General features: G+C 43.2%; 1 protein-coding gene across 2 annotated transcripts in view; it reads left to right on the forward strand.

Moving 5' to 3' along the window:
• Positions 1 to 25,053, forward strand: part of NOL4 (nucleolar protein 4) — a 321,068-nt gene that overhangs the window by 220,093 nt on the left and 75,922 nt on the right. For both annotated transcript variants that reach the window (XM_040433328.1, XM_040433329.1), the window contains exon 6: positions 17,346 to 17,629. In XM_040433328.1, the coding sequence (XP_040289262.1) occupies positions 17,346 to 17,629 (284 nt within the window). The remainder of the gene's footprint in view (positions 1 to 17,345; positions 17,630 to 25,053) is intronic.

Below are 25,053 nucleotides of genomic sequence, written 5' to 3' on the forward strand. Positions count from 1 at the left end.
CAAGCACGGCCACCACTACGGGATTGCAGGGTGGTCGTAACTATGGAAACGAGCAGTGTATAATGTGATGGAAAAATGAATCCAGCCATCAAAGATGGTAATATGGATAGTATAAAATACATTAGTAAGTGGCTTGTATTAACTTCCTCTACATAATAAATGCCATTTACTGAAGTGAGACAACCCCTTTAAGACAATATATCTCATGCCACTTGATCCTGTCATTTATGTATCTTTGCCAACAAGTAGATGAAGCCCATTGTAATGGGCAAAATATACAGTAGCAAAGTTTGAAAGACCTCAATTATGGGTGAAAAGGTACATATTATAAATTAATGAAAGGTGAACATGGCTACTAGTGATGAGCGAAGTTCTTAAAAATTTGATTTGGCTACTTCGCCGAACTTTAAAAAAAAAATCGCTTTCTGACGAATTACTTTGTAAGTGGTGATGGGAAGCGGCGTAATGTCATTGTACTCTCTGATCGCGGCATCTGCAAGCAATAATACACTGTAAAATAAAAAAAATGTATAAAATCATACTTACCCTCATCCATTTGATTACGAAGAGCCAACCGCCATCTTGATTGAAGATTTAGCACGAAATCTTGAGTGGCCCGTGATGATGTCAAACAAGATGGCGGCGGCCAGCTCTTCACACTCACATGGATGAGGTAAGTATGATTTATTTCCATTTTTACCCCATTTTAGGTAAAATCGATTCATTACCAAGAAGCATGAGGAAATTCGGCTTTGCGGCGAGTATGCCTGTAGAAATGTAATTTTCAAGGAAAGCTTATGAATGTTTATGCTGAGCATTATTCTAACGATATGAGGCAAAACATTCCAGAGAATAAGTGCAGCATGGGAGAAGTCAGAATGTAATAGAGGAACGTGATATCTATAGGTTAGTAGATGGCTGGACAGGGTGCATCGGTAGATTAAGAGACAGCGGTGAGAGAGGGGATGTGTTGCAGCATGGTGGACAGCGCTATGGACACAGCGATCACTGGATTTAGTCGATACAAGAGTAGTCCTCGTTCTAACAAACCTGGATTAGAAGACTTCCCATCCAGCAGTGTGATCTTAGTCAGATTGTTGTCTACTGCACTAGACCGCCATATCCATTCATCACTGTTCTATAAAAGTGCACGTATACAGCATGTGCTGGAGCATAATGCCTGCAACAGTCAGTTACATACAATTTGATAGTCTTCAGCTTTGTATTGATGTTGTATTGGGGACAATCAATACACAGCAGAACATAACAAATCACTGTAATGTCTACAGTAGGTGTATCAATCCAATTATTCTCCATGGGTGCTGTGTAATAGCTTTCTGGTGTACAGTACTGTGCTTTCTGATTAGTAAATGTGTTGTCGCTCTCAGCGTTGACCAGCAGAGTGCAGTTAGAAAAGCAATTTACGGAGCTGAGGTTTAATCAGAGTGGTATTGCTAGTCAAGAAGCGTCATATCACATTCTGAAACCTGGAGTTCCACAGAAGTCCTATGTCACAGCTGTGAGCAACAGTATCTCTTATATAGCAATCAAATTCTGCTGATCTGGTTCATGTGCGCTTGGCTGCTGGAAGGCATCTGTGTCGGTCCCATGTTAATGTGTGCCCACATTGCTGAGGAAAATAGTGTTTTAGAATATGCAAATTAGCCTCTAGGCGCAACGGGGAGGTTGCCATTACAACTAGCGGCTCTGCTCTCTCTGCCACTGCCGTACCCTCTGCACTTTAATTGATATTGCCAGGCAGTGAAAACATCATCACACCTGGCCCTGTCATTCAAAGTGCAGAGAGCGCAAAGTCTCTAGGTGTAACGGCAATGCCCCCATTGCTCCTAGAGGCTCATTTGCATAATGTAAAACATCATTTTTCTCAGCAATGCGGACACATATGAACATGAGACCAACACAGAGGCCAGTTTCATAGGTACAAATCTGCTGACAGATGCCCTTTAATGTGCACACAGCTGAAAGTAAAGCCTCACATCTGGAACCTCATTAAAGAATATATTAGAGAATTGCATACATTGCAATTCCCTAATATACTGTTAATATTAGAGGCAGCTCCTTATAGGCATGGAAATGTTCCAGTAAGGCCTCTTGCACACGAACGTGTGCGCCCCGTTGCTGTATTGCGGATCCGCAATACACGGGTGCCATTCCGTGGGCATTCCGCATCACGGATGCAGACCCATTCACTTCAATGGGTCCACACTACGAAGTGCTTCCCTGGGGTTTCATCCCGTACTTCCGTTCCGCAAAAAGATAGAACATGTCCTATCTTTTTGCAGAACGGCAGGATCGCGGAGCCTTTAAATTGAATGGGTCCGTGATCCGCTGCGGCTGCCCCACGGACTGTGCCCGTGCATTGCGGCCCGCATTTTGCGGGCCGCAGCACGACCACGGGGCGCACACGTTCGTGTGCAAGAGGCCTAACAGCCATCAGGACTATCTTTAAATGTAATATTTGGTTCTTGCTATGGATGTGCCTTTGTTTTCCCCCACCTTCCAAAACTTTCCGTCAGGCTAATTGGCTCCTTAGGAAAGCTTCACGGGGCACAGAGGCCAATGTCAATGAATACACAGGTGAAAATAAAATATATTCTACATTTAAATTCCAGTATTATTTTCTTTTTATTTTTCGCATATATCCCCACAACATATTTCCCTAGGAGGAGCATTTTCTGTGCCCTCCGGACTTATCTTGGGTCAGGGATGGCTCAATTATGAATGTAGGCCTGGAAAACACAGACGACTGTGCAGGAGCTATGAGCAGTTTTGGTTTAGTCATTTCCCTTAGTTCTAATCAATGGTTTATTAATGGATGGAGTCATGGAGAGCTCCACGCAAGTGCTCGTCTCTAGAGTCTCCATTGTGATGTGAGCACAGTTTCACCTTGTGGCTACCCCCAGCTTTCACTAAGTATGAGGGATGTGCCTACAGAGACTGGCACTTGTCACCTCTTTCATCAGAGCTGCCAGGCCCAGTCATGTCCTTCTGCATCCCTACCCAGACTGCCCGTCCTCCTCCCGCAGATGTGTCCACGCTAATAAGAGCCTATGAAGAACCCTGCGATTAGTGGCAGCATTTCTGCAGGGATTGCAGGATATGATGTCTAAATGCCACAGAAAAGTATGAAATGCAGGGAAAAAGAAAGGAGGTTTTCCTGGTATATCACCTGGAATGCATAATAAGCCTTGTGGTCCTTCAGTCAGCTCTTAGAGGCTTGAAATCCAGGAGGAGAGAGCCAGGAGCAGGAAAGGAAAGAAGAGTATGTGTTTCTCCGGATTCCTTTTTTTCTGCTCGGCACAGCAGGATCAGCCCCACTGACAGAATGTGCACGTTGTCATGGCAACACCCTCCCCGGCCTCATACACGAAAGATTAGCTCTCACTGTGTAGAGGAGAGAAATTCGGGAAGTCAGGCTAATCCCCGGGTGCACAGCAAGAGAAAGGTTGGATCATGCCCGAGGGATGACACATCTGCACTGATAGAAACGGCCGGTCAGGGAAACTGGGGGTTTCTGCCGAAGAGTAGACGTGAAGATAGAGGCACGTGTGAGGCCAGTAGAGATAGGAATGAGGATAATATGCCTGAGAGGAGGCTGTCCCATGGAAGAAATGAGAACTGGACTGTGAATCTGTGGAAAGACACTGACCCAGAACCCAGTATTTTATGAGGAAACGATGTGGTTCCTTAGACCACTGGGCAGAAAATACAGAATTAATGAATGAATGAATTAACTCATAAGTAAACACAACTTTTACCTGTACTGACTATGGTTCCATGCACACTAGAGTATTCCAGTTTGACTGTAAGGAAAATGTAGGTATAGTTAAAGGGGTTGGCCAAGATTTTACAAGTGATGACCTCTCCTCAGGAGAGGCAGCCGGGAGGGATCGAGACCCACTCAACTTGAATGGGTCCGATCCGCACCACAAAAAAATAGAACATGTATTTTTTTGCGGTGCGGAGGCAAGGACAGAAACCCCACGGAAGCACTCCGTAGTGTAGCGTAGGGTTCCGTGCCTCCGTTCCGCACGGCAGAAGTGAATGGGTCCGTATCCATGATGCGGAGAGCACACGGCCGGTGCCCGCATATTGCGGACCTGCTGTTTGAGGGCCGCAATACGGCCATGGCCGGGCAACGGCTGTGTGCATGAGGCCTAAATCAGAGAAGCACCCCAGAATGCCAATAACTGATACTCCCAGAGTCCTAGCCACATGGGCCTCCATGCATTAGCTCAGTCCTAGATGCCCCCAAGTTGTCCACATCAAATGCCCTCCTTACAGCTTCAAATGTCTCTTAGAGTATACACATATACTCCTGTGCTGGATTGGGCATGTTCACTACATCTAACAACACATGGGGCCTGGTGCAGATGTGCTTACCCTATGATTAAAGGGGTTATCCAAGAATTTGATATTGATAGCCTGTCTTCAGGATAGGTCATCAGTATCAGATCGACAGGGGTCCGATTACTGACACCCCGCTAATCAGCTGATTGAAGATACTTGTGCTCACCATATCTCTCGTGCCATCTCTTCATAGCTTACCGAGCATGGTGCCGTACATTGTATAGTGATTGTGCTTGGTAATGCAGCTTAGCCCCATTCACTTGAATGGGACTGAGCTGCACTTTGGCCACCCGACTGATGTAAAGTGACGTAACTGGCCTAGGAAGAGAGACCTCATGGAGCACCGCAGCCTCTTCGAACAGCTAATCGGTGGGAGTTGGACCCCTAATGATCTGATATTGATGACCTATCCTTAGGATAAGCCATCAACATGAAATTCCTGGATTACCCCTTTAAAATGGACCTGGACTTGCTGCATGATTAGGTGTCCACCACAGCTTTTATTTTTATAGGATGCCCTGCTATCATAAAGGGGTTGTCTGGGTTCAGAGCTGAACCCGAACATACCTATAATTTCACCCAAGCAGCCCCCCTGATGTTAGCATCGGGGCATGCCCTGCGCTGGATCGCGCAGGGCACAGGCTCTTTTATTTACAATAACACACTGCCGGGCAGAGGCTTGTTCAGTGATGTCACCAGTGTGTTCGGTGATGTCACCAGCTCTGACAGGCGGGCTTTAGCACTGCCCTAGGCGTTTTACAGGCTAGGGCAGTGCTAAAGCCTGCCCATCAGTGCCAGTGACGTCACCGGGCTCACTGCTAGGCGGAAGCCTCCGCCTGGCAGCCCTATGGAGAGCCCGGTACATCACCGGAACTTCAGAAAATGCCTTTGCCCTGCGCGATTTAGCGCAGGGCAAAGGAGAGCATCGGAGCATGAACTGCTCTGATGCTCAAGTCAGGGGGGCTGCCTGGGTGAAAATGGGGATATGAGCTGAACCTGGACAACCCCTTTAACAATAAAGGTGTGTACTGGGCACTGGACCCCATTTTTGCCCACATACGGTATCTTATTCCCTGGCATTTTTTTGTGCCATTTTTTGTATGTTAGGAATTTTTTTAGCAGATAATATGTCCCTCTGTAATGTCACTTCCTTTGTAGAGCTGTATGGGGAAAAAAAGCATTGGTAAAAAATGGCATAAAAAAAACAAAAAACTAACAGACATTGCACATGTCATTTATGGCAGAAAATGCATTGGATGTCTGTGGGAGAAAAATGGCAGACAATGGGGGGAACAAATTCCAGACCCAGGGCATGCTTTGATTTTAAATAAAACGGCATTGATCCAAAAATGCACCTTAAAGAGGTCATCCAACATTTTCCAGACCGGAGGTGGTGATCATGCTTACCTGGTCCCCGTCGCTGGTTCCAGCTCCATCACTCCGCTGACAGCTCTGCAGCTTCTGTCTCTCTCAGCATCAACATCCGGTTGACAGAGGGCACGTGACCTGTCACCCATGCAGCATGTGACCCAGTGACATTCTGCTTGGATGACAGATCACAGCTGCAGCGGTCACGTGACCCCCGTGGAGCGATGGAGCTGAAACCCAGTAGTGGGGCCAAAGTAAGTATGATCATGAGGTCCAGACAGTTTCTGAGGTCTGAATAAAAGTTGGATAAACCCTTAAGGGGTGACTAAGGCCACCGAAGAACAAAATATTTGTCCTGCATATAATATTTCCCTAGACTTCCATGCAACATCTGGAGCTGGCGTTTTTGCCTAAAAAATGTGGCAAAAAAAACACACGAAAAAACAAAAGCTCTCAAAAACACCAGAGAAATCTATATGTAACACCAACCTTAGGCCTCTTTCACACGTGCATGTTCTCCACAGACGGCACACGTACCCATTGAGTTTAATGTGTGTATTCACACAGTGGGTCTGTGGTTACCTATTTTGTCTGTGGTTACAGATCCCTCACACATCTTATAGTCTAGCGGTCCATGAAAACCACAGATACAACATGCATGCTATCATCGTTTCTGGAAATTAATTTTCAGCCATGTTCATGGAACACAGTTGACACATGGAGAGCAAAAAACTGATACATGGACCAAACAGATACTGCATGGATATCTTCACGGATGAACCACTGACCATCTTATCATGGATCCCATCACGGACATGGATGTGTGAATGATGCTCTACACTGTTTTGAAAAAATACAGTGGTTCCTTATAGATACATGGATTGCGATAGCGTATTTATATAAGGTCATCTTTGCTTTTGCAGTCTCCTGTAAGTCAGAGTTAGAGAAGTGAACAATCAGTGGTATCGTTGGAGGAAAATGTATCATAATTCATAACAAACATTATGGATTGAGAAAGACTAAGCCCTATTGATTACAGCACATATTCCGCAGAACTTTACAGTCATTTTTCCGATTTTTTTTTAGAAAAGACTGTTTTAGAAGCAAAACCTTTCATCCTCGTCCTCCTCTGTAGTCGCAGTAAAGAACGTGGTCTCCCATGGATGCATCCTACATGTGTAACTTCATAGAGAACATAGCAATGTCAAAGTACTACTGTTTTCTTAGGAGGTACACGTTTTAGAACAAGATAGAAACTAATGAGCGGAAGCAAAGTTGGAGACAGGAGGAGAAAAAGAAAGAGTGGAAATATAATTAGTGAAACAAATGTCATGAAATATCAGCTACCAAGCGCACCCATAGGACCCCTCTATCAAACCAGATTCACATGTAGCAGCTAAGTTGCTTTTTTCTTGGGGAGCATGCTTTTCTCCATAAAGCTACTTCTTCATGGGGGTATTATGGTCAGCATTCTGCCCCCATGCTATATTTATGAGACAAAAGCAGTAAAATGACACCAATGTGAAAGTGGTCTAAGGGTACGGCCATACGGTCAGGTTTCCTGGTGCAGTTTTGGCTGCCAAAATCAGGAGTGGATCCTAATAGGAGAGAAAGTATACAGGAAAGATACAACTTCTCCTCTTTTTTTTAAAGTCATTCCTGGTTTTGGCTTCCAAAACTGCATCAAGAACCTTGCCCGTGTGGAAGTACCCTAAGGCCTCATGTACATGGTTATTGTGTGAAAGGGGCTTTCCTGCCCTCATTTTTTACAGGCAGTTTACAATGCTATAGAATAGCAGAAGAAATATTCACTTTACTACTCCCCTGCCGCTCCCATGTCGACTCTTCCCAGCTCCCCTGTCCCCATCGATGACGTGTTGAAGTGACATGTGACTGCTGCAGTAGCCAATCACTGGTTGCCACTGTCTGGTGTCAGTACAAAACTGCTACAGCCAGTGGTTATGTGTCCACATGCCATGCTCCCGCTGGAGCCCGGTAACAGAGACTAGCAGGGGACAATGGAAGGATTGGCAGAGAAGTGGTTGCAAAAGATTTTTTGTGGCTGAGAAAAGCCTTTTAGAGGGGTTTTGCGGTGTCAAGATATTGATGACCTATCCTCAGGATAGGCCATCAGCGGTGGTCCCACATGCAGCAACCCTGCTAATCATCTGGTTGAGGAGGCTGCAGCACTCATGCAAGCACAGCGTCCTCTTCAGCGTTTACCTGCCTAGCAGGCAGCGGCAGTGCAGAGTAATTACACCTTTCCCTCTCATTCACATGAAGGCACCACCATGACAAGCTAGACAGTATGCAAGTAAAGAATGGAGAGGACGCAGCATCAACCAGCTAATCAGTGGGGGTGTTGGCTGCCCGACGCCCTCCAATCTGATATTGATGAGCCATCATCAGGATAGGTCAGCAATATCCTGACACTGCACAACCCCTTTAAGCTCCATCTGTTTGACTCAAAGGAATGCTTACATCTACAGTATGCCTGTGTGAATATGCTTCAGTGTTTAAAGGGCTTCTGTCACCCCACTAAAGTCAAATATTTTTTTTGGGCTACTTAAATTCCTTATACTGCGATATATCAATATATAATGCTCTTACTGATTTTCGTTCTGTAGTTTCTTAAAAAAACTGACTTTTATAATATGTAAATTACCTGTCTACCAGCAAGTAGGGTGGCTACTTGCTGGTAGCAGCCGCATCCTGCTTTCATAATGACGCCCCCTCCTCATGTTCATTGACAGGGCCAGCAAACGCGCTCGTCCTCTGACTGGCCCTGTCTGCGTTCAAAATTTCGCGCCTGCGCCGTACCGGTCTTCAGCCGCCCTACTTGCTGGTAGAGAGGTAATTTACATATTATAAAAGTCCATTTTTTGAAGAAACTACAGAACGAAAATCAGTAAGATCATCATATATTGATATATCGCAGTATAAGGAATTTAAGTAGCCCAAAAAAAATATTTGACTTTAGTGGGGTGACAGAAGCCCTTTAAATGTATAGTATGAGCCTCTATTATACTATGGGCCCTGTGGGATATTGGCCACAGATACAACTGAATGTCTGTGCCCCCACACGTGGCAGGTTGTTGTAGAAGTTTCTGCAACTGTCCCATTTATCCGAATATATGTAACTCGCACAAATCCAAGCACATGCTGCAGAAACAATCCCATTGACACAAACGCAGGAGATTTTCAGATGCAGATATTTCTGCAAGAAATTGTATTTATTTGTATTTAGTTTACTCTCTTATATAGCGCTGACATATTCCGCAGCGCTTTACATTAACATCACACTGTCCCCAATGGGGCTCACAATCTAAGTTCCCTATCAGTACGTATGTCTTTGGAGTGTGGGAGGAAACCCACGCAAACACGGGGAGAACATACAAACTCCATGCAGGTGTTGTCCTTGCCGAACCTAGGACCCCAGCGCTGCTAACCAATGAACCACTATGTCTGTCATGTGTAAATGCCTGGACAGGTTTTGATCAGGATCTCCAATGCAATTTTGAAGTTAAAACCAGTTTTGGATTTAAAAAAGAGAAAAAGTGGTATTTGTCCTTAAAGGGCATCTGTCGGCAGATTTGTACCTATAAAAACTGACTGACCTGCTACATGTGCGCTTGGCAGATGAAGGAATCTGTGTTGGTCTGATGTTCATATGTGCCCGTATTGTTGAGAAAAATTAAGTAAATTTGTATTTTAATATATGCAAATGAGCCTCTAGGAGCAACGGGGGCGTTGCCATTACACCTAGAGGCTCAGCTCTCTCTGCAACTGCTGCGCCCCATGCACTTTGATTGACAGGGCTAGGCATGATGATGTTTTCAGTACCTGTCAAACAAAGTGGAGAAGACACAGTAGTTACAGAGAGAGCTGAGCCTCTAGGTGTAATGGCACCGCCCCCATTGCTCCTAGAGGCTCATTTGCATATATTAATACTTCCTTTTTCTCAGCAATGTGGGCACATATGAACATGGGACCAACACAGATGTCTTCAGCTGCCAAGCGCACGTGTAACAGGTCAGACAGTTTCATAGATACAAATCTGCTGACAGATGCCCTTTAATACCTTCTCTCTCTTTACGATCCACATCTTGTTTTAGCTCAAAACTGTATCAGAAAACCTGATCAAAACCTGAATGTGTATGGGCCCCCTAAATGGGAAAAAAAAACATACATTTTTTCTTTAACCATTTTTTTTGCTGGATCCCAGGCACCTGCAACCTCTCTACCTGGTGTATGCTGTTTGCATGAATCAATATACAATACTGTTGGGACTACGTAATGCACCTGTTTCCTCAGAGGTCAGGATCCAAAATGCTGAAAAGCTGCAAAAGTAATCAGTGCTGTATGAGCTTTATAGAAACAGCTGGTTATTGCAGGAAACCTATGTGGCCCATATTGGAAAGCTCTTGATTATAGAATCAGTCTGGCAATACGCACAACCATCTTTATTTTTTACTGTTTTGTCAATGGAGCATGAAAAAATGTGTAAGTCTATATTCATATTTTCTAAGCCATCGTATGTTTATAAAAGTATTTAAAAAATCGTCATACGACAGAATAATTGCACATTTAATAATGATTCTATCCTGCATCCACTATTCTACTTCATACAGGAACAAAAGCACAAAAAAGGACAAAAAAAAAAACAAAAAAAAATATCATAGGACGGTAATAAACTAAGCCAAGTGTCACTGTTCACAGGGGACAGATCAGTGTTTGAAGACAGCAGCGCCACCTGCTGTCCATCACCGAGAGAAGCAGTAATAGAGGCGTATTAAACTCATTGATCATTTTTCCTAGGCAGAAGTCCCACTGGCAGATTGAGCACATTTATTATTGGATTTTATATCCTGTGACTTGTGTTCAGGATGATGAATGTTTGCATGCTACACATGGTATCTTTAATGCTAGAGAGTAGAGAATATACACAGATTTTCTTTGCAATTTTTCGAGGAACCCCAAATATATGTAGAATTTAGGGGAAGAAGTGCTATATATATATATATATATATATATATATATATATATATCTTCACGTTGTAGCGTCTGAACTCCCTGTGCTGCTCCAGAAGACATGAGGGATGATGAGTTCTTCATCCGCTATTTTTAGCTTAAACCGTGGTTAATCCGGCGCTGACTTTGGGCTCCTTCCCTGTTCATTCAACTTGATCTTCTGTATCCTTGCATAAATCATGAGTCCAGTGACGGGGCAGACACATGCATTACATAGCTGCGCGTGCCTGCAGTGAAATGCAGAGCAAGGGCTGGAGATGTATCGTCATATAATCATGTACGGGGCCGGACTGGCCTTCTGGCAAATACCAGATGGGCCGGTGTCCTCAGTGGGCCACTCTTATCCTTTTGTCCTGACAGCTGACTTTTATCTGGAGCAGTACTACTCCCTGCACTCAATGGCGGTCTTTTGTGCCACACATATAATGGAGTTGCATGGGGCCCCTGGCTAGAGGTGTAGCTAGGCTTTCCTGCACCCTGGACAAGGATTCAGTACTGTGTGTCGCCTCCCACCTGCATTTAATACTCAGCTTTATTAGATCAGAAAGAGGGACAACATCAGTGGTGCGCTCAACGCGCTGTGGTAAGTTTTGCTTTTACTAAGCCACGCCTCTAACTCCACCTAGCGCATAACAATACTCACCGATCCTCCTAGGGATTATGGCTTTGTAGTTTGTAGCTTTTAATAATATCCTTACAAATATTTTGTAAGTGCTTAACAGGGGCAATGACTGACACGGACTCCCAGAGGTGCACCTAATTCATAATTAGCAGTGCAGAGGGGGAACAATGATTGGTGCAAAAAAAACAGTCTGTAAATGACCCCCAATATGTTACTTGATAAAATGTATCATAGGGCACACGGTGGTATCAATACACCTTGCAAAAAATGAAGGAACCAACTGGTCCTACTGCATCCAGGGTGTTTCTGGCATGTCGACGTGATGTCCGCTGGAACCAGAACAAGGTCACTGATGTGATAGAGCAAAAAGAATAACCACATGAACAGGGGATGGTGACTGTCCATGTTCAATCCACTGCTGGGGCGCCGTGCTGCCCTATAAAACCTAGCCATCTCAATGGTATAACAGGGTAATCTGGGGCATTGCTTTCCCCTTAGTGCTACCACACAGTAGTAATGCCCACATTGTGCCCCCTGACACTAGTAATGCCCACATTGTGTCCCCTGACAGTAGTAATGCCCACATTGTGCTCCCTCACAGTAGTAATGCCCACATTGTGCCCTCTCACAGTAGCAATGCCCACATTGTGCTCCCTCACAGTAGTAATGCCCACATTGTGCTCCCTCACAGTAGTAATGCCCACATTGTGCTCCTTCACAGTAGTAATGCCCACATTGTGCCCTCTCACAGTAGCAATGCCCACATTGTGCTCCCTCACAGTAGTAAGGCCTAAATTGTGCTCCCTCACAGTAGTAATGCCTACATTGTGCTCCCTCACAGTAGTAATGCCCACATTGTGCTCCCTCACAGTAGTAATGCCCACATTGTGCCCTCTCACAGTAGCAATGCCCACATTGTGCTCCCTCACAGTAGTAATGCCCACATTGTGCTCCCTCACAGTAGTAATGCCCACGTTATGCCCCCTCACAGTAGTAATGCCCACATTGTGCCCCCTCACTGTGTTTATGCCCACCTTATATCCCATTCACAGTACTTATGCCCACATTGTGCCCCCTCATAGCAGTAGGAAATATTTCCATGAATGCCCTCTCCTACTGGGATGGTGCCATCCCCGACGTGCAAGCCTCCATCTTGCCAGCCTGTATACTTTCAAATACCAGGGCTGAATTTCTGTCTTGTTCATAAGTATATGGGGCATACAGTGCATAAAAGATCAAGCAATGCTGTTATTACCATAGGAACAATTAAAAAAAAAAAAATAAGACTGTAGGCCTATGCACATGGAGTGCCAACCAATAGGTAATCATATGTTTAGTCACAGAAACATATATTTTTTGGGCTTTGGAAAAAAATGTAGGCTTTTTTTGTTTTTTTTAAACCATTTCTTGTGACATTTTTAGGTCACACATTTTTACCGTGCGTTTTTTCCCAGCCATTTTTTTTCCTATAGAGAAAGCACCTACAAAATTGACATACCTAGAAGGTTTTTTTAATTCATAAATGTGACCAAGCCGCACCAACATTTTAATCTAAATGGTTAAAGGGGTTGGCCACTTTCTGGTTATCGTTGACTAAGATGATTATATGGCACTTATATAACCTTTGTTGAAATTCTGCACCATTTTTTATATTTCATAAGGTACACAAAGTCTATTGTACTGTCCACACAGATGTCTTGTCCATAAAATAGCTGCTGATGGAGGGTCATGTGACCAGGTAAATCACCTCCATGTGACGTCTCCTCCATTCAGAAATTCTTTAAATGTATTAAATACATTGATATAATTGCCAATAGTTATTCATTCTTAAAAACACCCCTTTATTGTCTGTATAAATAGGGCAGCAGGGTGTAATGCCTTTTAAATATGTGACTCACAGTGGGTTAAAATTTTTAAAAAATCCATACTCCTTCTCTTTGATCCTCCACCGTTGCCGTTATGATGCTGCCCATTGTCCTGCTGCTCTCTACTTCCTGATCTCAGCTTGATGTTCTGGTAATGCCAGGAACCGCCAACTCAGCAAATCCCTGGCCGAGGCAGGTCACCGCTATGGTCAGTAATTGGTTGGGCAGGCATCTCTTACATGTCCAGAGACCAGGAAGTGGAGAGCAGTAGGGATCAGAGTAGCATCGAATCATCAGAGACAGAGGATCGGATCAAAAAGGGTTAGTATGATTAACTGGAGCGCCACAGCTTTTTCAAGCAGCTGATCAACAGGGGTGTAGGGAGTTAGACCCCCACCGATCAGATACCGATGACCTATGCTGAGGATAGGTCACCAATACAAAACAATCAGACAACTCCTTTAAAACCCTCCTAAATCCTTAAAAATTGTTGCACAGCGTCCAAGGGCACCTAGTGGGAAATCAGCCCCAGGTAGCACCAAGAAGGCGGACTCAACAAGTCGCTGTCTTGGCCAGCATGCTGAGCTAGGGCAGTGAACTGAATCTCAGACCCCAGATGAAAAGATTGTTTCTCTGAAGTGTATGTGCAAATAATCATGAAGTGGCTTCTGCTCACCAGAGATTAGGTGGAGATCACACAGATTTCCACATTAAACATATTAAACATGACACTGCCTTCCTTTCATGGTAGCTTCTTGGAGGGATTGCCTTCTTAACATTTTATTTACTAAGAATTCTACTTGCTTACAAGCTAGCTCACAATTCATTGAAATTAGAAAGTGCCTGACAAGCTAAAGCTGCTTTCTTGCCCATTCATCACTGCATTATCTCCACTGCTTTATCTTGAATACTCCCTTTAAGAACTCTAAGCTGTCATTATTCTATTTCTTCCTGCGGTAATTTCCTGTGTATTCCTTAGCATTTTGAGTCTCTGTTGTGGTGTGCATTAATCCAGATAATTTTTTTTACTCATAGGATAACCCCATTAACTGTGGTACATCTGCAATTGGCGCCTCCCAGGGTGTAGGAATCGTGAGTGATATAGTATGGCCTATCTGTTTCTTTATGTTTCACGGTGCTCCTACCTGGATACGGCTGGACCCCAGGCTTTGGCTCTGAAGCAATAAATAGTGGAAATAATTGAGGGTTTTGAAAGAATAACTTTAGTCCAGAACTTCAGATAAAGTTTAATGGCAGCTTTACTTTGAATAAATGTTTCTTCAAACAGTTTACAGGCTTTGTCTTGGTTCCAGCAGGCTTTAGCATTAAACTGGCAGGCAAACTCAACTCTGCTCTATCCTTCTCTCACTCTGCTGTACTGAAAAGCAGACTTGGTAACTTGGCTGCCTCTTCATGCTGCACTTCTGTAACGGTCACGTCCACACACACAGGGGGAAGGGTAGTGACCACTGCGCTCCACGCTCACCCCTGGCCCTGCCTACTTGCCTCACAAGTCCTGATGACAGGGGACAACTGGACGGCAGTCCCTAACTTAGGATATGTGCAGGGAAGACAGACAAGACAAAATACGGAACATGAACGGACCGGGTCAGAACCAAGAGAGCTACGCAGTACAACGGATTAAGCAAAGAATGGTCAGGAGAAGCCGAGGTCAAATACCAGGAGAGTAGCGAAGTACAAGAGGAGTCCTAAGAGAGTAGTCAGGTGGGAGCCGAGGTCACAATACCAGGATGGATGCGAAGTACAGGAGGAGCAGGCAGAGGATCGTCAGGGAACAGGATCAGGTAAGTATTCAGTAGTCCAACAAATAGCCAGGAACCTAGAAATTAACAGGCAACCTGTGACCAGCAGGCTGCCTGTATTTATAGTGGGGAGTGAGGGTCATGTGATGTGGCCAGCGTCACATGACCGACAGGCCAACCAGTCGAGCACCGAGTGATCAGCTCGGCGCTCAAGGCAGACTAGGAGCAGCAAAGCCGCCCTGGGAATGAGGTCAAGCACAAATCCTCATTCCCAAAGCTAAGCAACAGGTCTGCGGGCAATGGGGGACCGAGTGCACCTTCGGAACCCCGTGACAACTTCACTTTTTAGTCGGACTTATCTTCAGCCAAGGAATAGGTTAGAATCCTGGCAGCTCCAACCAGCACAAACCAGAACTGCCCCACCTCCTTTTGGTAGCAAGCAGTACTGTTCCACTTCTGACCAAAGGGGATGGGGAATGGAACGGTGAGTTTCATTCTATCTAACTATAGCTCTGCCGTGTTTGCTGCCACCTGCTGGTGAACCAGGCACATTACATGAAAAGTTACATAACATTATTATAAATGCGCAGTTTTGAGGGACCTGGAAATAAATATATAGGTGACATACAGGTTAGACCATAAAGATAGCAGCAAGGTGCAGAAGTGGTAGCACCACTCTGGGGTGTTACACACCTCACTCATTTTCAACACCATGTTTAGATCTGACCAAATGTCACCTAGCTGTACGTGTCAACAAGCAGGTATTGTGGTGACGACACTAAGGAGATATGAGATATACAGTACCGGATGTATATGGACAACTCTCATGGCGCAAATTTCCTAGCATGTCCATTCCATTACCTGTGGAATTCAGTTCTAAACCATTCGTTAGGGATATAATGAACCCTCAAACTACCATGTAGGATAAATGGATCAAACTGTGAAAGCAGAGTTATTTTTTCTTGTAAGAACATTCTAGCTGAATTCCTAAATTAAAAGTTTAAAAATTTTTTTTGATGAAGTCACACAGCAGCGGTAAGGCATGCATGTAAAGCAGCAGGAGGCCATGGTAATAAGAGCAGAAGGACAGCATATAAAACAAGTGCTTAGTGCTCTGAGGCATGGCTTCATAAAATGCTGGAGTATCACTGCAGCCTGACACACTCTGTAGTGTTGCCTAATGGGATCGTTTTTCTCTATTACACGTTGCTCTTTATAAGGCCTCCTGCACGCGACCGTATCTGTTTTGCAGTCCGCAAATCGTGGATCCACAAAATAAGGAGGCAGTCCGTGTGCATCCTTCAATTTTTGCGGATCCCGCTGTAAAAAGCTTATTCTTTTCTGCAAAATGAACAAGAATAGGACAGGTTCTACGGATGCAGACTGCACACAGATGACATCCGTTTTCTGTCCGTTTATTTTTTGCAGCCCCATAGAAAAGAATGGGTCTGTGTGCAATTCATGAAAATGTCCGTGTGCAGTACCCAATGGAGAGCTCTTGGTTACCAGTGGCTGGCTTTCCCAGGATGTCAATGAGGTTTTTTTTGTTGTTTTTTTACTTTTGTCTTGATCTTCTGTATATGGATTTACTGTATGTATGCTGCCGATTCTTATACATCTTATTTATGATTAATTATATAGCACTATGTGATTTGGTAAAAGCCATGGAAAATTGCACAGGTATACTCACAGACAAGTTTCGTAAAAAAGCAAGAGGCCGGGGAATGTGTAATCTACAGTACATTGATGAAATGAGACAGACTGTGCTATGTTACTACATGTTGCCTGGTCGACCATTTATGAAACTATCTAACACAAAAGCTTTCATTTTTGGAGAGCAGAAAACTAAATGGAAGCAGAGTTGTGATTGGTTGCTGGGGGCAATAAAGACTGTTTTTAGATAGTTTTCATAAATCTGCGCCATTCCTGGACACATAGGTCAGGACACGCTGGATTTGGTTATGTGAGCCTGACACATCATTCTATGTCATTCACTATAAATCTAGGTCATATGGCATAACATCAAGAGGATAAATCATGAATAACATTTCATGAATAAAACTTCAAGGCCGCTCAGTATATTTGCTGGAGCGGGCATGATGCCCACCTGTCCATACATCGCTCAGTAACACTTTAAAGGTTGCAGGGATGATTTGTTTAGTCAGTGCTAAACAAATTGAGGTTTATCTAATGTAATTATTCTAGATGTGATGAGAATATGACACATACGTTAGGACGTTTGGTTTTATGGTTGCTTTCTAAATGCATTGCTTTTATGAGGACGATGTAAAAACTCAACAGCTGTTTAAAATATCTGTTTTGCAGATGATTCCGCTCCAGAGAGTTTTAGTGGTAATGAAACGTTGGGACACGGCTCAAATGCAACAGGAGGAGCAAACAGCATTGAGGCAACAGAAGCCAACAGCAATGGAAAACCTAGTCTGGAGCAAGATGAACAACCATTGAATCTGAGTGACTGTCCTCCATCAACTCCACTAAATTCAGAATTCCAAATAGATGATCACAGTAGTAATGGAAAAACCAAGTACAAGAACCTGCTGATTGGTGATATTAAGATGGAACGAGAAGCAAGAGAGAATGGAAGCAAGGTAAGTCATATAGTCCTGCAAACCTGCATGTTGGGGGAGGTGAACTAGGTTATAAGGTTGTATGTGGTCAGGCTCAACCTTGGTATCACAAGTATTCTGATCCTAAGCATTTTGTCGGGTTACAAAAATTGGAAACCCTAAATACTTTTTGATATTATACAGGAGAACATCTCCTTCAGGGTTGACAGCCAGAATTTTTCTTCTTATCCCAACATCACAGACAGCCAACAATTTTTACAGACAAATTGGAAAACCATAATAATTTATAAAAATTGTAGTAATGTTTATAGTTCAGTATACTGATGAGAACTCATTACCAGCATTTACTGTGATCTGTAAAATGATAATAATTACCACCAAAATAATCTAGTTAATACCACCAGCCTCAAAAAACAATCATGGACACATCAATTTTTTTTTTCACGGACACATGAAAAAAGTCAACTATTTTTACGGACTGTCCAGAAATAGCTGGTTGTTTGGCAACCCTGATCTCCTTTGATGTGTACATCTAGACTACTTACATATCTCGACACAATGATCAGGCTTCCCCTTACACATCTTTTCTCTCGAAGTACATCTTGTAATGGCATTCTCCCTAGAGGTATAACTGTGGTCATGTACATTATATCTCTTATTAATCTACAGGGTTTTCTCAGTGCTTCTCACACGACCACAACGGCTTCTTGTGAATTGACACTCAGAAATGAACAGCATATCTAATATTAGGCTGTGTTGATTCTTAATACAAGGGAATACTTATTCCAGTAAGACACCATCCAGAAGCAGAACATTATCATGGCTTCCTTGTATCCGTATTGAAGCACTAAAAATACGATTTGTTAGATATAATCCTTAGAAATTATGGTTTATGTGCAAAAATGCTCCACAGCTTCCTTATGAAAATACCAGTTCTCTTCTCGACAAGTAGAATACTGTTTCTAACAATTTAGATCACACAATGGTCATCTACTGTGGGTAGAGTTAGAGTTATAGGTGCAAGAATGAGGAGTTCAGAAAAACATTTTTACAAGCATGGATGAACTTTTCGCACAATTTATCAACAGAAGTCTTGAAGATTATTTGTCTGCTCATGAAGTGAAGCAGAAGGTGAAATATTAGTGATTATTAGAGGGAGTCACCAGGAAATTCACTGTTAACCCAGGTACAGGGGCTTCTGGAGAAAAACGCAAATAAGCAGTTAAAGGGGTTGTCTCGTCTCAGACAATGGGGGCATATAGCTAGGTTATACCCCCTTTCATTTAGTAACTTTGGAAAATAAAAATGCATTTCTGAATGAACAAGCCCAGTAATATCTGATGTAATAGATATTATGCTCAAATGCAGGAAATACATTTATCTTCTGGTTTCCTAAATATGGTATCTTATCATTTTTATGGTAACTTAATTGAATATATTTAAATTAAAATAAATGGTAACATATTGCCTCCATAGCAGCATTTACATAAATGTAATCAATATTTATGGCATGTGAAAGATGGTTCTTATTAATATTATTTTTCATTCTGACAACTTCCTAACCGTTTCCTCTCAGCCCTCTTCTGCTGAATGTGAATGTTAGAGACGCCAGTCTTAGTAACTTAGTAACTTCCCCCCATTATGTGAGGACTATGTGGTTCTCATATTTGGATACAAAAGCAGAAGTGAAGAAGGGAGAAAAAACCTTGGACAGCGCTACAGCCAGGGAGAAGGAGATGCCCACAGAGAAACCCTGGCGTCTCCTCCTCCCTGTTCCGATGCGCAGTATTAGCATACTGAGCGGGAGAAATCCGGCGGGGCATAGAAGGGCATATTTAAAAAAATCAAGCAGGGTGGCAGCATCAGTGGGGGGTACCCCGCAAGTACAGATATATATATCTCCCTTAATAAAATTGCATGAAAAGTCCTCTTTAAGATATCAGTTCCTGCAGAGGTTCTGTGGAGTCCATGCCTCAATGGGTCATAGCTGTTTTGATGACACGAGGGAGAAGTAAACAGAAATTAGGCAGCTGATTTTAATGTTAGAGCTGATCGGGTATGTGTGTGTGTTAAGGCATATGATTTAAGACCCCTGTATCTCAGTAATCACTACCTGCAGCCTCAGTCCCTGAAATCAACCTGCGGAACCCAATTTTTAAAACTGTAAATGTCCTTTATTAATTCAGTAGCTATGTAGCTTTGCTCTAGTCTAGCAACATCCTGAAAAATCAAGAGTTGTGTTTGTTAGGTATTCATGCAGCAGAGCTTGTGTGTGTATATTCGTCAGCTGTGTGCCAGAGCTGTGTTTGCTAGTTGTGTATGTAGCAGTGCCATCTGTGTATATATGTCAGCTGTGCAGACTGGTTGTGTTTGTCAGGTGTGCATGTAGCAAAGCTGTGTGCATTTATACGTCAGCTGTGTAACAAAGCTGTTTTTGTCAGGTGTGTATGCAGTAGAGCTGTGTATGAGTATACACACTCACCTAAAGAATTATTAGGAACACCTGTTCTATTTCTCATTAATGCAATTATCTAGTCAACCAATCACATGGCAGTTGCTTCAATGCATTTAGGGGTGTGGTCCTGGTCAAGACAATCTCCTGAACTCCAAACTGAATGTCAGAATGGGAAAGAAAGGTGATTTAAGCAATTTTGAGCGTGGCATGGTTGTTGGTGCCAGACGGGCCGGTCTGAGTATTTCACAATCTGCTCAGTTACTGGGATTTTCACACACAACCATTTCTAGGGTTTACAAAGAATGGTGTGAAAAGGGAAAAACATCCAGTATGCGGCAGTCCTGTGGGCAAAAATGCCTTGTTGATGCTAGAGGTCAGAGGAGAATGGGCCGACTGATTCAAGCTGATAGAAGAGCAACGTTGACTGAAATAACCACTCGTTACAACCGAGGTATGCAGCAAAGCATTTGTGAAGCCACAACACGCACAACCTTGAGGCGGATGGGCTACAACAGCAGAAGACCCCACCGGGTACCACTCATCTCCACTACAAATAGGAAAAAGAGGCTACAATTTGCACGAGCTCACCAAAATTGGACTGTTGAAGACTGAAAAAAATGTTGCCTGGTCTGATGAGTCTCGATTTCTGTTGAGACATTCAAATGGTAGAGTCCGAATTTGGCGTAAACAGAATGAGAACATGTATCCATCCTCTGATGGCTACTTCCAGCAGGATAATGCACCATGTCACAAAGCTCGAATCATTTCAAATTGGTTTCTTGAACATGACAATGAGTTCACTGTACTAAAATGGCCCCCACAGTCACCAGATCTCAACCCAATAGAGCATCTTTGGGATGTGGTGGAACGGGAGCTTCGTGCCCTGGATGTGCATCCCTCAAATCTCCATCAACTGCAAGATGCTATCCTATCAATATGGGCCAACATTTCTAAAGAATGCTATCAGCACCTTGTTGAATCAATGCTACGTAGAATTAAGGCAGTTGTGAAGGCAAAAGGGGGTCCAACACCGTATTAGTATGGTGTTCCTAATAATTCTTTAGGTGAGTGTATGTCAGTATGTGTATGCTGCAGAGCTGTTTGTGTATAATGTGCATGTATTTGTATGATGTGCATGATTAAGGAGAGTGAAAAAAAAATAATTTAGCAGAACAAGCATGTCAGGACACCTTGGAACAATGACAGGAGACACATGTACTTGTATAGGTACATTTAATACATTGACCGCATGTACCATTACTGTTTGTTTCTATGGTCAGCAGATAACACAGTAAGGACAGAAGCTGACCAAAATTATTAAACCCCCCATGTTAGAACCCAAAAGTGACCTTGACACTTCTACTTTATTAAACCACCTGGGAAAGTTTAGTAAATAGAAAATATTTTTTTTTCTAATTTTCTGTTGTTTAACCGTAGAGGGGGTCTTATCGTCCAGTGCATTTTATAGTCCGGAAAATACAACAGTACCTCACACTCTGGAATGAGTCCAATATTTGTAGAATCCAAGTAAAGAAAGAAAAAAGGTCCATATGCCGCATGTCTGGCCAGCAGATGGTTGCTACTTTAATGCATTTATTTGCAGTCAGATCTCTTGAAGTCACACTGGTCCTGTGGATGCAGAACTGTAGAAACCTTATTCTGCTTAATATGGTTATGTATGTTGTGGATGGTGGTTGTCAGGTGTTGGCAGAGTCTTTTTTTTACTAAATTCAATATAGAACTTTAAACACACATGCGGAGCCCGGCTTCTCCTTCTGTCTCCTTTCTTCAGGACCTGGGTAAAGGACCTGTGGTGACGTCACTCCGGTCATCACATGATCCATCACCATGGTGATGAATCATGTGATGGATCATGTGATGACCGGAGTGACGTCACCACAGGTCCTTTACCCAGGTCCTGAAGAAAGGAGACAGAAGGAGAAGTCGGGCTCCGCGGTCAAGTGGATTAAGGTGAGTAAAAAAATTATATATTTTTTTTTAACCCCTCCAGCGCTATTTTACTATGCATTCTGTATTCAGAATGCTATTATTTTCCCTTATAACCATGTTATAAGGGAAAATAATACAATCTACAGAACACCGATACCAAGCCCGAACTTCTGTGAAAACATTCGGGTTTGGGTACCAAACATACGCGATTTTTCTCACGCGAGTGCAAAACGCATTACAATGTTTTGCACTCGCACTGAAAAATCGCGGGTGTTCCCATAACGCACCCGCACATTTTCCCGCAACGCCCGTGTGAAAGAGGCCTTAGAAACAACATCTCTTAGCAACCACAACATTTGTACCATATTGGAAATATTTAATAGGAGGGTTACACATAGGATAAAATATTAAGCATAAAATACATACAATATATCACACAAAAATGGTTAAAAATAGGATAAAAAACATTAAATTAATGTCATAGGCTTAATTCACTGATGTTGCACACTCTATCCCCACAATGGATAGCGACAGTCGTTGGTATGACTATAAATGTCACTTTAGACAACTCTGAGCGACTTGCTCCCTGAAATAACCAACTCGTATCAATGAGTCAGGCTATGTGTACAAATGTCTCAGTTCGCCAGATAATATTCAAAAGCAAGAGAGCACCGCTCTATATATTTGTTCAGCAGGTCACTTTCACCAGTGACTATCGTGAATGGTTAACGATAGATGGTAATGAGTAGATGCAACTCGTCTAGGGTTAACAGTTGTAGCCTCTATTCAGCTACCATAGCCACCAAGAAAGTCAATTGTCTGACCTCCATCCACAACCCTCGATCCCTGAAGTCTGCTGGTTTCTGCACTTATGACTCATACACAACAATCCTGGTATAGCAGAATCAAGTTAACATATTTTTGCTAGAACCTACACAAATTACGCCTCCCTTATTAGTATGTTTTGGAACACTGATTTATGTAGGTATATTCGGCTATCAACCCGAGATCATGTTTTATATAAAAGATATTTTGGATGGTTACACTGTCAATATTCTTAATCCATGGGAATGGCTACATTTCTTAATAGATTTTTAACTTGGTTTATGATGTTTCATATTTTATATGCTTTACGGGACATTATAATTCAAATGATTCAATATGAGGAACTCCCGCAATGGATCAGACATATATTCAAAATAACGCAGCGATGCGAAAAAAACGCAACCAAAAACGCAATAAAAAACGATACTCCTGTAATCCAGTGTCCGGATTTTTTGGGTGACTGAATTGAGTATAAAAGGTGGAGGGAGGATCGTTGACGCTTGACCACTGAGGAAGGGGTATAGTACGCCCTGAAACGCGTCTGGTGTAAAGGAGAAGCGCCCATCAAACCAACAGGACCTCCACTAAGTACATCACTCCAATATTGCATGGCCATGCAAAAATAATTCAAGCTAAGTCACCGATACATCCGAACCTGCCTAAGGAAATATACGCCGCTGATAAGGTACAACCCCTGACCGCGCAATCTCGCGATACTGTGACGCTGCCAGTCCGAGGTGCTTTCCCGCACCGCTCGCCACCCGCAGGAGGCAGGTAGGAACCTGAAAATCACTTCAGTTAACATTGCAACATCTAGTGACAAACAGTCACCACTATATGCGGACATAGGATTACAACAGCGTGTCCCAGACAATTGACTTTCTTGGTGGCTATGGTAGCTGAATAGAGGCTACAACTGTTAACCCTAGACGAGTTGCATCTACTCATTACCATCTATCGTTAACCATTCACGATAGTCACTGGTGAAAGTGACCTGCTGAACAAATATATAGAGCGGTGCTCTCTTGCTTTTGAATATTATCTGGCGGACTGAGACATTTGTACACATAGCCTGACTCATTGATACGAGTCGGTTATTTCAGGGAGCAAGTCGCTCAGAGTTGTCTAAAGTGACATTTATAGTCATACCAACGACTGTCGCTATCCATTGTGGGGATAGAGTGTGCAACATCAGTGAATTAAGCCTATGACATTAATTTAATGTTTTTTATCCTATTTTAAACTGTTTTTGTGTGATATATTGTATGTATTTTATGCTTAATATTTTATCCTATGTGTAACCCTCCTATTAAATATTTCCATTATGGTACAAATGTTGTGAGTGCTCACTCACCCTCTATTTTTCTCTATATTACGCCACTTTGGGGTAGGGCACCCCTGTTGTGAGTTAGTAGCACCTCGCATAGTCATTAGGTGTGAGCCAACCCTTTGTATTACAATCTCTTAGCAACCATCAGTGAAAAACGCATCGCACCCGCACTTGATTGCGGATGCAATGCGTTTTTCACGCAGCCCCATTCACTTCTATGGGGCCATGGCTGCGTGAAAAACGCTGAATATAGAACATGCGATTTTCACGCAACGCAGAACAGATGCGTAAAAAAACAACGCTCATGTACACATCACGCATTGCACCCGCGCAGAAAACTCGCTCGTGTGAAAGGGGCCTAAGGGTTACATAGCATCATAAATCAATATAATGGTATGTGATTCCCGTCAGTGCAGGGAGGTCAGGACGGGAGCTGTGTTGCGGACTCGCTGCAAGGGGCCAAAGTCACCATGTAGCCCCAGGCTTATCTAACCTGTGGTTATGTAATAAATGGCCATTTGGGACAACCACTTTACACCCCTCTTTTGTTTTTGCACTTAGTCCATCCTTTTTGTATGCACAGTACGGCTGATGTGCAGGAGAGGTCCAAAGGCGCTCCTCATTAAAATATGGCTGTTACCTGCCAGGCTTCAGGTGGAGTCTCGACAGAACAGCAGGGTTAGGGCATGCAGCATCGCAGACATGGTGAGCGGGTGAGGCCGCAATTAGGGAACTACATTTTATGCAAATTGACTTCGGATCTTTCATCCGAAGTCGATTCGCTCATCCCTAGTCGCAATAACGACTGTACAAGCGTCATGGACGCCTGTACAGACAGTTTTTACTCCCTAAAAAATGTCTAATGCGTATGAATACGCACGATAA

This window comes from Bufo bufo, chromosome 5 (assembly GCF_905171765.1).
Source record: "Bufo bufo chromosome 5, aBufBuf1.1, whole genome shotgun sequence".
NCBI lineage: Eukaryota > Metazoa > Chordata > Amphibia > Anura > Bufonidae > Bufo > Bufo bufo.